The sequence below is a fragment of the Athene cunicularia genome, unplaced genomic scaffold, assembly GCF_003259725.1.
Source record: "Athene cunicularia isolate RWA unplaced genomic scaffold, athCun1 SCF_14, whole genome shotgun sequence".
Taxonomy (NCBI): Eukaryota; Metazoa; Chordata; class Aves; order Strigiformes; family Strigidae; genus Athene; species Athene cunicularia.
The window spans coordinates 38,465-55,189 of NW_020799200.1; the positions used below are offsets into that span (position 1 = coordinate 38,465).

A 16,725-nucleotide genomic window follows, 5' to 3' on the forward strand; every position below is an offset into this window, starting at 1 on the left:
TTCTTCTCCATGCCAGGTGGGTCAGACTCCTGGGGCTGGTTAGCCCCGGCCTGGTGTGGTGGATGGAGCATCAGGCAGTGTGTGAGAGTACAGGCTCAGCCTCCTGGGCTAAGGACGAGGCTGAATTTCCCTCATGTGGCTTTTTCCAGCTGTTTGGGGGATAAATGTAACCTCAAAGTGGGGATTCCCAGGGCAGCTTGCTTTGATTCCACAATGAAAACCTGCTTTCCATCTCTGCAGAGAGCAAGCCACCTGGGGTGGGTGGTGCTGGTGTGTGAATGACGGGGTTTGCGTGCTCATACCAGGCCCTGACCCGCAGAGCTGCTCAGGCACTGCTCTCCGGCCTCACACCTGCCCTCCCTCCCCGGGCAGCCTGTGTGTCCCCGGGGGGCTCGCAGGGTGTATCTGCCTCTGCACTGCCTCAGGGCCCTAAGGCATGGGGCTGGGCAATAAGTCCTATCCTGCTTCACTGCAATCTCTGCAAATATTGTGGCTAATCAATAAATACAACACTAACAGCAGGTGGGTCAGGGATGGTTTCTTACCCTGCAGTAAGGGTGGGCTCTGATGCTCTGTAGTCCCCCCTGCTGACCCCACAGGCTTAACTTACCCCACAGTGAGCATCTCGGCTTCTCAGGACAGCTGCTGCTATCACAGTGGTGTTCAAAGAAGCAGGTCCTGAGAACCTGCTCGATCAGTTGTTTCAGCAAGGGCTCTTCAGACTCCTCATCCCCCTGATGCTGAGCTCCAGGGGAGCAGCACTGCGGCAGGCGAGGTGTGCTCCAGCTGCTCCCTGCCCCCAGCAGCTGCCTCCTTTGGTGCTGCTTTGCTGCTCAGCTGAAGTTTCGCCCTTTGCTACTGCCTTAGGCTGCCTGGCCGTTTATTGAGGGGAAGAAGAGAGGACTGAATAATTTTGGAGATAAGATCTGAGATGCAGTCAGGTGCCAGGATGAACTGCACATGTACCTCTGAGAGCAGAGTCAGTCCCTTAGCCTTGCTGGTGGGTGACTTGGGCATCCTGCATCCAGTTGTGCCGCTGAGCCCAAGTCTTGTGTTCTCTAAGACAGAAAAGCTGCTGCTTTGATTTCCTGCCTGGAGATTGCTGCAGGACGGTGAGCTGTGATTTCCCTGTCTCCTGTTTGATGGCTGATCTCGAAACAGTGGCTGTTTGCAGTTAGGCTTATAGATCACGGTCCTTGCTCAAAGGAAGGAGCTATGATTGAAATTTTCACAGCAGCATTGCATCAGCAATGTTACAGCACGCTGACTGGCAGCTCAACAAACCGAACAAGATTAAACACAGGGACAGCAACAGGTCAAGTATAAGTTTAGTATCTTGTTCGAAACAGGAAAGGAAAATGCTGTAATGCAGATGGCCATGGTGCCACCTTGGTGATGGTATTAACCATCCCATGCAAATTGCTGTTCCTGTCAAGTCAAGGTTTCTTCTTGCTCTATGGGAGAAAAGAGCATTATCTGAGCAAGGCAAGATGCTTTTTTTGTGGGTAACAGTGCTGTGCCCTTCAAATGATATCTGCAATGCTATTTAGAAATGAGTGTTAAAGTTAAAAGGCAACACTGGCCCTGAATATGGGGTCTCTTCCAAGGTGAGCAGAACTTTTGAAATAAGATGCTATCCTGGTTCAGCTCGGATAGGGTTAAGTTTTCCCCAGCAGAGAGGGGGAAGGGATCTCCAGCCAGGTTATTCATACCATGCTGATGTCAGGTCCGGGCGCAGGAGCGCAGGATTTCTTTTTCCTTTGTGGCTTTGGTCACGGGCAGCATGGGGCTGTCTGTAACCATCGCGGTATTTCTCTGTATATCTTTTGTCTGGTTTACTATTATTGCTGTTTATTGTTGTTATTATTGCTACTGTTGTTGTTCAGATTGTTTTATTACTCTGTTGTATTAAATTTCTTCTTATCTCAACCCGGGGTTTGTGCCCTACTTGTATCCGAGGGTGGGGGAGTGACAACAGCAACGTGGTCTCTGGTCCCGGCAGGGCCTAAACCACCACAGCCTTTTTGGTGCAGCAGTGTGGGGCACAAGAGGGTTGAAATAAGAATCAAAAAGGGACAGACCCTGACCAGAGTGTGCTAGAGCAATCTGTTGGGTGCAATTTTTCTGTTTGTATTTGTACTGTTTGATAAGAAAATATTTGCGATGCTGGCCCACTTGCTTGCCTGGTGGAGCTGGATTATTCCTTATATCCACTGTGTGTTTCCCAGTGCTGGTGTTTGTTATCAGTGGAAAATGTGTAAAGGGTCTTATTTTGCTGGGGGGAGGGGGGGAGGGCCGGTACCTGTTTGCTGTTTGGGCTTTTGTTAGGGGTGTCACACCCTCTGTGGGTGAGCCAGGGGAAGAGGTCCTCTCGGGTTTTGGGAGTTTCAATTATCCTTGGAGCCTGCAGGTCGCTGTGATTGCAGCACAATGCTTTCTGAATGTCTGCCAGATCTTGTTTTGGGCCATGTGGCGCTTCTCTAACAATAGCAGTGTCCAGAAATCTGCCCCGAGGTCAGATAATAGTGAGTGGCAAGGGGTGTGGGAAAAGATGGGCAAAGTCCTGAGTCGGTGGGCACCTCCAATGCTTTGGAATTTCACTCCCGATCAAGTGCAGAGCCCTGATAAGCTGATGGATTGCTTAGAAAGGGTGTGTTACCAAGCGGGCAAAACCCAGGAGACACAAATCACTGCAATGTGTTGGGGACTTGCCCATGCCCACCGTGTCCTCTTTAATACCACCCACTGCCCTCAGGGGGCAGAAAAGGCTACAGAACCTGAGAGTGAAGTTACTGGTACAGTATCCGGGCCGGGGTAAAATGCAGAGCCAGTCTCAGTTGCCTCCACCAGCACAGCGACTGAGCCAGAGACCCAGCCAGTGATGCTATCAGTTGCCCCGATACAGAAAACAAAACATACCAGAGAGTCAGCTCGCAAAGTGGGGCATGAGGATGAGCCAGGCCCAGCACGGGAACAGATGCACAGGCTTAACTCTTTCCAGAGCTGTCTCACCAGAGCCTCATGGTGCTCCAAAAGCTCACCTTTAGGCTTAAACCATTAGTTTAGGTTTTAAAGGCCATGTTTTGCTAATACAGCAGTACCAATTTGCTGATTTCCAGCCAGTTTGGTCTTGCCAGAGCTGGAGGGAACCATTCATTGTAGCCACCTGTGCCTGGAACCACACAGCATCAGTCATGAGCAGGGGTCATGGCCAGGAGCGTCAGTCTTGCCCTGGTGACAGGTTGTACCAAAACCTGAGGAAGGTGGAAGGCTACGTCCCTCCCAGTGTCGCACAGGCTTAGGTCCAGCAGGCTTAAGTCCAGAGCATGTGGCTCTTAGAAAGGGGAGCAGAGGTGTGGAGGAGACCTTGGAAAAGGTGCCTGAAACCTGGCCACAGGGGGGAGTTTGGTTTTTATGACGTAAGGTATCTTATATGAGTTCACACCCTTTCAGAATTGCTGTTTTTCAGTAATGGAAGAAATTGTTATCCTGCTTGTCTAGGGAAACTAAACTTGCCGTATCATGCTGCACCTGTTGGCTAACTGAATTAAAGAAGGGTAGAATCTTCAAGGCAGTTATGCTCCGAGAAGAGTGACTCAGCCAGGTGCTTTTTCCAAAGGAAAAGCAGGAGGAGTTTGGTTATCAAACCAGGTGGCCCTGATCTCCCCAGCCCAGCGAGGAAGCGCAGATGGGATCTGGAGGGGTGAGCTATGGACCAGGGACACAAATGGAGACAAGTTTTGTTAGCTCGCTCAGCAGTCTGCTATTGGCTGAACCAAGCTTGACAAGTTAGGCTCTGTTGTCAGTGGCAGTGAGTGCCACGCTACCTTTTTTTAGAGGCTCTGCCTTTTGATTTCATAAAACATCCCCTTGATGGTGCTCTGGGGCAGAGGCTAAACCGAAGTGGTCCCCATCCGTGCTTTTAGCAAGGAGATGCTGGTGCTGAGGTGCCAGGAGGAAGCTGGTGGTTGGTGGGAGCATCTAGCCAGCCTCATGCCCTGACCTCCACCTCCTGCTGGGGCTCGGGGTGGTCTGGGGCTCTCTTCTGCCACTGGCAGTTTGTGCGGATAAAGAGTACCTTTGAAATGAAGAACGCAGGGTCCCCCACCTCAGGACTGCTGAAACACCTGGGATGTGGCTCTGTGCACAACTGATGTGGGACGGGGTTTTATTTCCCCTTCATGTGCAGCCTCCATGAGGAGCGATGAGTCGGCAGACAGAGGTGTGAATGCTCCCTCGCTAGGGCTGTGGCTTGGTAAAGTACAGCTGCATTTTAATACTGAGTTCTGCTTCCTCTTTCACTTGTGCAAGGCCGGAATGACCAGATCCCTTAATTAACTAGCTTTAAGCAGCTTCAAGAGAACTGAGTGTGGTGGCTCCTCAGTTGTCCCTTAGGGCATCCATCCCATCCCAGCCATCAATGCCATTCCATCCATCCATCCATCCATCCATCCATCCATCCATCCATCCATCCATCCATCTCTCAGATGCACAGTGGTGTCTTAGATCCAAATTCTGGCAGCTCTTATTGGCGATGGCAATCTGTCCTGGGAGAAGCTAATGATCTCAGCATTGAACTTCTTGAATAAGTGATTGACCCCCACCCTTGCCCAGCACTCAGGGACTCTGTGCAACCTCCTACAGGGACAAAAATAGCCACTGTTTTTGTCTATCCAGTGCACAGGGCTACTGGGTTGTGTTCTGGAGCATTCAAGGATAAGCGAGTAGCAGGGACGTTATCAGAAGTTAGATCATGGTCTTCAAAGTGGAGGGAATTTTTAGCGTGGCTCCAAGAGATTCCTTGTCTCTGGGACGCAGCCTGGATCCATGTAGGCAGAAGCTGACCTGGAAACCTGAGTGAGTCTGGCCCGGCAGAGCCTTTTGGTCCCAGCAGGTCTCCTGTTCAGTGGTGCACTGTGCTGCCCTGTGCTGCCCCTTGGACCCACACCAAATGCTAATGGAAAGAATGAGGACACGATGCCATCCCTGCTCCTCTGGAGTGGGCTGTTGGCCATGGCTCACCCTGGGAAATTCAAAGTCTGGCTCCATCGAGACAGCTTCTCATTATTCCTCTGTCATAGCTTCTTGGGTACAATTTACTGCCTGGCTTGTTGCCAAGCTTTGATAAATGAGCTTTGCCAGATAGCAGACATGAGATTCACCTCTGGGGTGGAGCTATCAGGTCTCCTTTTCCAGTGAGCTAACATGAATCAGAGGGCAAAGAAAAGCTAACAGCCACTGGTTGGTGTGAACGCCTTGGTTGGGTAGCCCTCGGCTGGTGGCAGCGCAGTGGATGCCTCTGAGGCTAGTGATGAGCTGTGCACGGGATGCAGGGGCAGCAGAGGAGGGTTGGTGGGATCCTGTGTGAGGCCCCAGAGTTTACCCTGTGCTAACAACCTTCCTTCATCCCATTCTCATCTTGCTTTTTTTAAGACTTACTTTTGCAGCTCTAGAGGACAAATTAAATGGAGCAGAGTTGATTGATTTTGCCAGCACTTGGAATAATGTTGATGCCTTTGGCATGCTCCACCTGCGATGCAGGCGTGCAGACCTGACCTGCTCTCCATGCAGGGCACAGCCAGCCTAAGGAGCTATCCGAGCTGGGGCATCCTACACACGCTGCTGGGATGCTGCCTGCTCAGCAAGTTTTTTGCTTCCCTGGCCCCAGAAATTCTTACCCTTGCTAGCAGAGGTCGCTTTGGGGGGTTATTTAAAATGCTTCCCAAGACTTCAAAGTGCTGCTCGGTTTTCTGACGCTCTTTTCCCTTGGGCTGGCTGGTGCCCAGTTAGAGCTGAGTGCTGCCAGCCTGACGGATGGAAACTCGAGCTAACCTCACCTGGATCGAGCATTTGCTTGGATCATGTCAGGCCCCCAAGCACACTGTTGCTTTCCATTAAAAAATAAAAAAGGCAGGGGGAAACCTCTTCTCTTACAATACTGCAGAGTTTTGGGTGAGTAGTGCCTGTCACCCCAAACACAGCACTGAACCGTGGGGTGCAGGCACCACCACCACCGTGATGGACACTTGGAAGCTGTACATCTGCCTCCCTGTGTGTTTCCTGCTGGCCAGGGAGCACGGTGTGCGTTTCCTCTCTGCAGGCTTGCTCCCTGGGAACGTGGTTTTAGAGGGGCTGGGGTCCAGCACCTTCACTGCCCCAACTGTGGAGGAGGGTCCATGAGAAACCAGAGGGAAGAGAGTGCTTGGAAGCTCGGGCTGTGCCTACAGTACACATGTCTTCCAGTTTGCTTTCTGCTTATTGCTTTACTGCCCTGCTATGAACATCTATAGCTGAATTTTCCAAAGCAGAAGGCACTGGGGCACCTCACTGCAGCTGGTGATCAGTGGGAACCGAGTGCTTCGGTTCTTCGGGGGCTGTTGAGAAGCACTGAGTAACTTGGGAAAGAAGACGTTGGTGTCTGGGTTTTGATCAGCCCGTTTTGCAGAGTTACTCTTCAGGCTCTCAGCAGTATCCCCCAGCCGTATGGCTGCTGCGGTGGGATTTGAGCAGCCCTGGCTTCTTGTGGCCTTGAGCCTTTATGCCAACCCAGCCACCATTGTCAGGAAGCCAGGAGAGGTGAAGTAGCTTCCCTTGGCGTGCGCTCCAAAAGAGAGACTGGAGGAGGAATAACCTCCTCCAGAGGATGAGCATCCCTTGGGTTGGGCAACACGGGGTTAATGAAGTGAGTCTGTTAAAGGAAGGTAAAATACAGGTTGTAGAAGCTCCTGCATAGTTGTTGTTTCCAGCTTGGATTTAGGGAAATGGAGCCTCTCTGGTTTTTATCCTCATATCTTCAGTCCTTCCTTTTCCTGCACCCCCACAAGAGCCCGGGGTCCGTGCTTTCCATGCTAAGTTAGTGTTTGGCTTGTCTTACAGGCTCGCGAATGCTCGTGCTGGAGGATTGAACCCAGTGAAGGAGTGATTCCTCCTGAGACAGAGGTGTCTGTGGCTGTCATAGCCAGCTTGGATGACACAGAGAAATTCAAGGACGAGGTGAACCTGTCCATAGAGAACAGCCACACCTACGTGATCCCCGTCAGGGCTGTTGGCATCGGCACCACGATTGTCGCCGACAAACCCTTTGCTCCGGAGCTCAACTTGGGACCCCACTTCAGGTAGGGTATCTGTCAGCTTCTGCTGTGGGCTCAGCAAGGAGCAGTTTTGCTGTATTCCTTCAGGCTGGTTGTTCTTCAGCACTCAAGGCCCTGGCTCCGTTTTCCTGAAGCCACAGGGCTTCCTTTAGAAACCTTCTATGGCCATTTGAAAGTTGTTAGATACCCTCAAAAGCCACCAAAATGGAAACAAGTTGTTAAATTGTCACTGACTTGTCTTTAGTTATAATACATCTATTTCCTCACGTGAACAAAAAGAGATTTGGAGGAAAACAGCAGGTCCTGGAAGCCTCTGGGTGGAAGATGCTACATTACAAGTATAAACATATTTCCCTTTGCAATAATGTTGCTTGTTTTTCCCTTCCCTGCGGTGTATCATCTCGCAACAGCAGAAAACCTTGGTGGTAGCTTGTTAGCAGGTCCTTGACTAAATTAATGGTGCTGTTTTGTTTGCCCTCTGCCCAGTGGTCCTGGAGGAGCAGCAGAATTTCTTTGCCCCATGTCATCCCTCATTTGCTCGCCTTCCCCGTCTCCCCTGCCGGGCTGCTCTTCATCAGACGTAGTTGCTCTTCCCTCGTCTCTCCCACCGGCTTTCCTTGGCGTCGCTGCTGCAGCGGAGCCTGAGGCGAGGGCAGGCAAGGTTGGCACTGGACCAGCTCTGGAAGGGAGAGGAGGAGAAGTCCACTGAGTTTGGGCAGGATAAATGGAAGGTGTTAATTAAAGAGCTTGGCTCAAAGGAGGGGGTTCACTGGTCCTAACGCCTCTATCTGACCAGGCCTGTTCCTGTAAATGGGAGAAAAATAAGCCTTTTCAAAGTGCTGCCTGCTTTGTGTCGGACACCTCTTAGGACGAGAAAAATAGTCTTCTTGAGGTGCCTGTTCCTTTCCCTGGCTGCAGAGTGTCCACAGCAGTCCAATCCCTAAATTTGGGGGTAGAAAGAGCAGGTTGATCCTACTCTTCAGGATAGATTTTTGGGGGTTTAAATAAGCATGCACAAGCCAACCACATGCGCAGGGACATTGCAGGGAGTTTGGTGCTTGTCCGTCGTGTCCTGTGCTCTGTGCAGCCACAAACTGGCTACTCAACAGAGTGGGCGATGTCAGTGTGATTTGTGTCATCATCCTCTGCCCCCCTTCACATCTTGCTCTGCAGACTCTGGAGTTGTTGCCTTTGCTGTCAGCTGCAAAGCTGCCGCCAGGTGAGCTGAGACGGGACCCAGGTAACATCTCAGATGAGTTGGGCTTTCCCAGAGCCACAAATTCTGCATCCACCCAGAGCTTCTCCAGGCTTTCGTCTGTGCTGTCCACCACAGAAACCTTTTCACACTAAGCTTGTACGCATCATGTTTTAACAGTCTGTTTCAACAGCTGGTTTGTTCTGTTCTTGGCTCCGGTCTGTGCATTTAGCTGCCTGGGGCAGGCATGCATTTTGTAAGCCGTGTATTCTGTCCTTTTCAAAAAATCATTAACTGTTCCAGGAACAATTCACGTCCTGGTCATGCTCAGATTTATAGAGGGTAAAATAATTACTCCAGATGAGCCTGCAGTTTGTGTTTCTTTACATGAAGAAATCAATTTCCATTGAGTATTCATTTTGGTTTATATCTAGCTCTAGTTATTCACCTCTCATCCTTGCACCATCCCCTCAGCATCCAGACTTGGTCTTGCTGCCATGTTTGATTTGGGGAAACTTCTGTTGATCCTATGTTCTCAAAGTGCATTTATCTTCCTAAACCACAGCACCAGCTGCACTGTTCAGGAAAAGGACGATGTGTTGGGGGTGATGAGGTTGGATGCTCCCTAAGGGGCTGGGGGTGCCGGGGCAGGGGCCCCGCCAGGGAGGCAGGGGGTGCCCAGGTCACCGGAGGGTCTCTAGGCTGGTGATGCTCCGTCTGCAGCAGCTGAGATGATGATCTTCATGCAGCTCTTCCTTGCTGTACACAAACTGAGCAGCTGCTGGATGCTGATAAACTTGGGGGCAACCAAGGTCTGGCTTTTGCTGAAGCTTTGAGCTAGGTCAGCCTTTTTGGAGGTGCTTTTATTGCTGAGTGTGCAGTCAGGTAACGCCATCAGGATGCTGAAGCTGGGTGACCGCTGGGAGATAGCTGCTCCCATGACTTTTTCCATCTCTTTTCCCTTCCAGCCTGGATCCCTGCTGTTACCGCTTCAAGATAACAAACAAAGGACGGCGCACCCATTGGCTCTACTGGTCAACAGCAGGTTCTGGCTCGTTTCGCCAGCGTCATCGTGTCCCTGCTGTCAGCACCAGCAAGGGCCAAGATTCCTCCCAGAGCCCCAGACCTGCCCGCCCTGTGTTTAAGGTTCAACCACTGAAGGTGGAGCTGATGCCGGGCAAGACTACGGAGATGGTGCTGGAAGCCTTCTCCAGCACTCCTCAGGTGAGGTCCCCCCCGAGGGCTGAGCCTTCCCCATCAGGAGCAAGTGCTTTCAAGAAACTGTTCTAACACCATAAGTTACCATGGCAGCACCAGCTGCTTTCCTTGCTGGCCACCGTCAGTTCCTAAGGCTTTTTCATGTTTCCATGGCTGCTGTAAACCCAACCTGCTGATACCAAAACACGGACTGAAGGAGATATTGCTCCTTCAGGGGCAAATGGCAGGTTACAAGGTGTCATGTGCTGAGGCAGAAAGGAAGGGCAGAGAAAATAAGTTACGCTTAGACTAGGAGCACAGGCAGAAAGTAAATAACAAAGTGCAAAGTAATGTATATGGGGGAAGCAGTGAGTAAAACAAAACACCTGTGAAGGGAGGGAGTGTCTGGGAGTAGCATCATTTTTCCTCTGTCGACAAACATGGGCAGAGGGCTTGTCTAGCACTGAGTCCTGAAGCAGAAAAATGAACACAGTGTGTCAGCTGTGGTGATCGGGTGATGTTCATCCACGTGGGAAACTGTTTGCAGGGATCGTTATATTTGACAGCTTGACTTTGTCAATTTTTCCATAACGGCTCGCCCCAGTCTCTCAGCCAGTCCCAGGGTCCCAAGGGCAGCCAGGTCTCGCCTTGGATGGCAGCTCAGAGGAGGAGATTTCAGCAGGGTCACGGGGTGTTCTCCTCCCTGGACTCTTATTTCCAGGGGACACCCTACTCTGCAGAGAAACTTCCAGCTAACCCTGGTGTGCATTCCCTCTCTCCAAGACTGCTGGGCACAGATGTTTAGGCAAATGTGGAATAAATCTGCATCAAGCTCCTGCTGATTCTTGTGTTTTGAAAGGTGTTTTAAAGGGCTGCCTTGGTAGGTAGCTTGAGGAATATTTGACTACTCACCTAGTTGACTGCGATGGGACTGTCTCTGTGCAGTTCAGAGCCCAAAGGTTTTGTTGAAGCAGGGAAAAGAAAGGAAGGAAAGTGATCAGGATGCTGGAGAGGCTGTCCTCCTGGGAAAGCTGAAAGGGGATCTGTGAGCTGAGCTGTGGCTACCTGGTTCCTGCAGTCAAAGCCAAGACCCTGGGAGTGGCTTTCCACCTTCCTCGGGTCTTGAGAACTTAATACTCTTGATGTCGGTCAGAAGCCCAACTCCCTGCATCGCACATGCAGCACAGATGGTTTTGAATCTTTAGTCTCTGAGGAGGAGTTGTGGTGTTGTAGCAGAGGGAAGAGTGAGAAATGAAGGGAGGAATTTGGGGAACTGAAACCATGAGAAATCAGGAAAAAGTCTTAAGAGCATCCAGCTTAAGCAGAGGGTTTTCATGTAAACTGCAAGATATCTCTTTCCTGGGGAGGTTTCTTTTAAAACCAGCTCTAGGAGGGCACAGTACCTGCTAGGAATGAGTGGCCCCCTCTTTACCTGAAGGCAGTCGTCCTATTTGGGTTTTTCCCATGGATCCTGTCCTCTAAGCTTCCAAGGGAGGGTTTGCTAGCATTGGCCCTTCTGTCACCTGTTTCCCTTAAGGTAGTTGCATTTTTTTAGATTTTTTTTTTTTAATCCGTTCCTACAGCTTTCTGTAAGTATTATGCTTGGCAGTGGGACAAATCAAAACTAATAATTTGGGGCAGGGACTATTACAATTGTAGGCAGCACATGACTCACGAGGGCTTTTTGTGGATAGTGGGGTGTGGCATTACGGACGTTTGAGAGCAGAATAAATGGGATACAGCATAGAAAGAAAAGGGGGCTGTTGAGGAGCCCAGTGGCTGTAACCTGATGGTGGTAATAGGGTCTGTGGTTGGGTGGGTAGCAAACGCAGTGCGATTGGGGATGCCCTGCTGGGCCCTGCTGGGTGACGGGTGACTCCTCCCTGCAGGTGGTGAAGGAGCGGCTGCTGTGCCACGCCGTCGTGGGGAGCAAGGCAGAGAAGGCTCCGATAATGGAAGTGGATGTCACCTGCGAGTTCATCGCTCCCGTCCTGCAAATGTCCTCCAGAGAAATCACTTTCTGGGTGGAGAAGGTAAGTCTCTGGATTTCATCCTGGCATTGAAGAGCATGGCTGGTGACTGAAAGCCTGGTGCGGCGTGTGCTTGTGTTCAAAGGAGGAAGTTGTATGGCTTCTCCAAGTCCCTGTGGCTTTGACTATTGAGCTGAGCGGGACCAAGATTTTGCCATTAATACTGAGATCAATATTTCGCCCCTCTGGGATCGGGAGCAGTCCCACCAGCTGTATTCTGCCTTCTTGATGTGGAGGCAGAGTTGAGCTGCTGAGCAAAGGGCACAGGGAGAGATGTGTGGGACCCACGAGAACAGCGTGGGCTTTGCACAGCCACCTCGTGTGCTGGGGCTGCAGGTGGGCAAGCAGAGTGCTGCAGCTGAGCGATGCTAAACCCCCTCCTCACCCTTCCTGAGGGGCTTCATAAAGTAAGCGAGAGTGTTTTCAGAGATGGGACTGGTTTTTAACTTCACCCAAGTAAAACAGAGAGAACAGCTGCTCTGCCGAGGGGGATCATGGCTACTTCTAGAGAGACACCAGTTCCTGTACTTGGTGTGAAGGGAGGCTTCTGAGGATCCTCCAAGGCACGGTGATGTCTGAACACCGATCCTGTAGGGAAGCTGAGAAGAACTGAGATTCCTGTCAGCTCTTCACACTGATGAGAAAAACCTGTCATTTTGTCTGTTTGCCTTCCCTGCTCTTGGCATGGATGGTAGCTCTTTGCAATTCCCCAAGCTTCACCTTCTTCAAAGGACCTGCAGACATCCTTCAGCTGCAGTGATGATAACGCCAGCGCAAAGCAGGTGCCCCTTAGCCTCTGGATCCTGACTCCTGCATCACTTTTCCCTCTCCCGTGAGGTGTCTGAAAAAGAGAAGATATTTCATTATTTAGTTTCTGTGTTTTCAGGCCTCTCCTCTGGTTCCCAGGCTTCCAGAGAAGCATAAAATCCTGTGAGCAGGCAGTACAGGTTTAATTAGAAGCTTTTCAGCTATCCCTGATGCCTGCCTGTGGTCTGCTTGATGCCATGTGCCGGGATTTATTGAGTGTTATGACACTGCAGCTGTTTGATATCAATACATCCAGAACAAGTTGCCCAAACACTGTCTAGTTTATATAAACCATGCAGGAAGCCCAGAGCAATGCATAAACAGGAAGAAATAGCTTAGGCAGAGCTGAGCTTTGAGGCTACAGACAGCTTGTCACTGGAGCAGGGGCAGCAGGACACTCGTTGCAGCCCGACTGTTGAGGTTTCTCGCTGGCTGTATGTGCCTGTAGATGTTCAAAGCCAACCTTAGGCTGCTGCAGGCTCTCTTCTATGGGCCAAATCCTGCTCGCTTTTCTCCTCTGACCAGCATCACTGCTCTTATGAGGCTACTAGAGCTGACAAGGTTGTAAGAAATGACTGTATGTGAGTGAAAATCATCTTGTGCCGTTCTTCTCGAGAGGATAGAAAATGGAGACAAGTGCTCTGGGTTCACTTTCTGCTATTGGTCTTGTTCATGCAGCTGCCTCCTCTCAGGGTCCTATTCCCTCCTCTGTGTGCCAGAGTCTTTCCCTGTCCCCGGGGGATGCTGTGGTTTCTAAACATGAAAGGATCTGATATACTTAAGAGAAAAACCACCTAGAAGGATAGAAACTAATAAAAATAGTAAATAGAGGTGTATGCACTTCTGGGGTTGAAAAACTTGAAATGCATCAGAAAGGGAAGGAGTTCCGTGGCCACTTCACATTGTTTTTTCCCCTTGTGTCCTGTTTCTGTAGCAACCTGGTGATGTCCTAACTCTGCAGCACCAGTCTCTTTCTTTAAGAAACGCCTCCGCCCTGCCACTCAGAATCACCCTGGCCTTAGAGCAGCCCTTCTTAATCTGTGACGCGGAGCAGCAGCCCCTCTCTGCAGACGCTCAGGTGAGCAGCCGTGGGCCTTCCCGCTGTGGGGTTTGAAGAGGGGGGGTGTGGTGGTAGGTTTCTGTTGGGAGGTCCTCTAGTAGAGAAGTTTATTCTTTAGATTCAGCAATAGACTGGCCTGAACTAAGTCAGACTTGAAACAAGCTGCTGAAGGAAACTAAATATCATCTGAACTGGGGAAATACACCCTGGCTCTAAGACGTGAGGAGAGGGGAGCAGGCAGCTAGGCCTGGGCAAGCCGTGTATACCGGTGTCTCTTGGAAGGCATCGAGCTCTCCAGCAGCTGTTCTCAGACACCCTCCAGAGCAGCTGGCTTTCCTCAGGGGCAGCCCTGCCTTCAGGAAGGCTGAGGAGGCTCCTCCAGCCACTGCCTGGCCCCTGCCCTGTTGTTGGCGGAAGGGGTTGGACGTGGGCTCTGCTAAAGGTTGTAGGCACGGCCACCGCTTCTGTGCTGTGCCAGTGACTAACCCCTGCAAGGGTGAGGCTGCAGTGCCATGCTGCTTGTGCTGGGAGGGCAAAGGAGTTCCTCTAGAGCTGGGGCAAAAGGCCCTGGTGTGCCAAGTGCTGCTTTAGTTGTGTATTTAGCACATGGCTCCTGTGGGTCCCGAATTGAGCAGTAGAATATTTCTTTTCCTTGTGTATTGATGCAGAGCACAGTGAGATGAGCCTGAGATAGACAGAGCGTGGTGGGGCTTGCAGTCAGGCAGACACTGTGAAGAAAACACAGGATGAACTGAGAAGCCTATGCTGTGGTCACACTTTGAACATTTCCACATTTTCTGCTGCCAGACCTTGGGACTTCATCACACTGGTGATTAATACTCTTCATTTCCTTGCAGCCCATGAAGCTGGAGATAGGGGAGGAACTTCTTCTCTCCATCAGATTTAACCCTGCTTATGAAGAGGATTTGTGTAGCCGGGTAGTGGAGAAGGTTCTAAAGATACAGTTTCTTGAGCATCCTCATGAGGAGCAGGTCACCGTTCGGGGAGAAGTCTACTTTCCAAATCTCCATATCCAGCCCACGGCCCTGGACTTTGGCTGCCTCTTGAACAACACCGAAGGTGTGCGTTACATCGAGATGACCAACTGCAGCCCGCTTCTTGTCAAGTACCACTGGTCGTTCCTGATGGACAGCCGCGTGAGACAGATGAGGTATGCGCCCCTTTGCTCTCTCCTTGAAGCTCTTCTCCTTCTTCGTGTCCCGTTTGTGCTTTGCAAAGACCAAGGCTGTTTGCCTGTGATCTGACAAATCGCTTTCAACTTTCCCTGGGGGAGTAACACCTCCCAGCCGTGGTCGGGCTTAGGTGCTCAGGGAATAAGTGATCACCGTTTTGATGCTGGGAAGGAGACAACGTTCTCCAGCCAGGCTTGGGCTGTGAGATGCTACCAACACTTCCTGCATTGTCCATAACCTAGAGTCCTGCTTTATTTCTGCAGCTACAAACCCATACCTAGGCACTGGGACAAGCAGATATATGATTTTTCTTCCCTGCCAAGCCTATGTATTGTCATTTTACACTAAGAACCTACACAGTCTCTTGCTGCTGCTTTACTGTAGCCCCCATACTGGTTCCCCTGGGAAGGCAGGCTGGTGTTGGAAAGCTGCTTTCTCAGACCTTTGTGGCCTGAGGCTAACACCACGCTGGTGCAGTGAGTTTTCATCTGTTAAACTGCACATCACATTCTCCAAACAGCTATTTAGTGTCTTACAGGGAAAGGGCAGGTTCTGCTGCAGCTGTGGGTGCAGCTGTAGGTGTTGGTGGGAGCACCTGTCTGAACGTCCTGGGAAGCAGGGCCAGCCAGTGCTGGGCTGTGGCTTCCAAGCCCAAGAGCAATCTTGCAGTTGTGCTGGAGCACATTTATAAACACATTACTAGCAATTCCTCCCACTGTGGCCTCTCTGCTTAGTCAAAAGTCTAGTCTGGGCAGTTTTAATTACAGTAGCAAATGTTTTTTCCATAGTGCCCTAGGAAACCCAGCAAAGTTAACCATTGTGTGTTGAAGTGCTGCCATTAAAAGTAATAGAGATCATCAATAAACAGGTTTGTTTAGGGAATTTGGATCTGGCTCAGAGGAGACAACCTACTGGGAACCTGAGATTAGCTGTGGTGATGAGGAGAGCTTGGGGAGAAGACCTGGGCATGGGGGTAGCCTGCTCACAGCCAGATCTTACCGAGTAACAACCAGTCTTTAGTGTGGCCCTTCTTGATGCACGGCACCTGCCAGAACAGACCCTAAAATGCAGAGGAAAGCCCACAAAAGCAGGTGGAGGGAGATGGGCAGGGAAGGAGGAGCAGAGCTGTAAGCCCAGCCTGGAGGCCCCTGTCATCTCCTGATGAATTAGATTAGGGTTTAATTGCAAGCCAGAATGAAAATCTAATTTTGATGGTAGACCAATGCATATATTTTATAATAGGAGAGAAGCAAGCACATTACAGCAAAGCCTGTGTGGAATTAATTCTTCTGGGGCCACTTGCTGGCCAGTTGCCTGTCTATCTTTACTCCTTTCTTTCTTTAGAACCAATTTAAAGTTTTGGAAATGTGAATGCTGAATCAGCTTTCAGCTTTTAATTACCCCATCTCCACCTAAACTGGCTTTGGACCCGAGCCTGCAGGTGCTTGTTCTTCCAGGGGATGCTGAGTCACCCAACTCTGCTGAGTCGGTAGCAGTTGATGGTCCTGAGCATCTGGCAGGATAGCAGCCTCTGCTCCGAAGGGCGTGGAATAGCCCCTTCACTGGATCATTAGCTGTGGGGACGTTGTGGCAGCTCCCTTTTCTGCTCTGTATGTAAATTAATCAGAAATGTACTTTCTGTGGGTCCCTCAGCAGACACCATGTGATTCTCCATGGCAGAGCTGGAAATGAAGATGGTCTCCAAGCTGTTGACACCTCAAGTTGCTCATTAAGAGCCTGGCAGAAGGGCAGCATGTCAGATATTATTTCTGGTCCACATTAAGAACTGTTAGTATTCTAAACTATCAGATCAAACTCACCCAGATCTGACAGCAAGGGAATCAAACACCAGGTCTCATGAAGGTGAGATCAATAGAGTTTAACCATCCATCCATCTGACCTTGCTGGAGCCAATCATCAGAGACTCCCACCATCAATCAGACACACACGTTTATTTTGGCCAGGAGGGAACAATGTTCCTCTGCCTGGACAAAACTGTGTGCTTAGATCTTTTTTGCTTCGAATTGTTCAACCTATTTTTCCTACTTACCCTTTAATCACTGCTGCTACTTTGAGTAGAGCAATTATATAAGCAACACAGTCCAACCATTGCTGTGTGGTTGGACGTGCCCAACTCACACCAACTCACGGC

The 16,725-nt window shown here is 50.5% G+C and overlaps 1 protein-coding gene across 1 annotated transcript in view; it reads left to right on the forward strand.

Annotated features, from left to right (window-relative positions):
* Positions 1-16,725, forward strand: part of LOC113490565 (hydrocephalus-inducing protein homolog) — a gene marked incomplete at its 5' end in the record, with an annotated part of 80,709 nt that overhangs the window by 36,371 nt on the left and 27,613 nt on the right. The window contains 5 exons of the mRNA XM_026867084.1: positions 6,877-7,115; positions 9,255-9,510; positions 11,373-11,516; positions 13,255-13,398; positions 14,238-14,551. Coding sequence (XP_026722885.1) covers positions 6,877-7,115; positions 9,255-9,510; positions 11,373-11,516; positions 13,255-13,398; positions 14,238-14,551 — 1,097 coding nt within the window. The remainder of the gene's footprint in view (positions 1-6,876; positions 7,116-9,254; positions 9,511-11,372; positions 11,517-13,254; positions 13,399-14,237; positions 14,552-16,725) is intronic.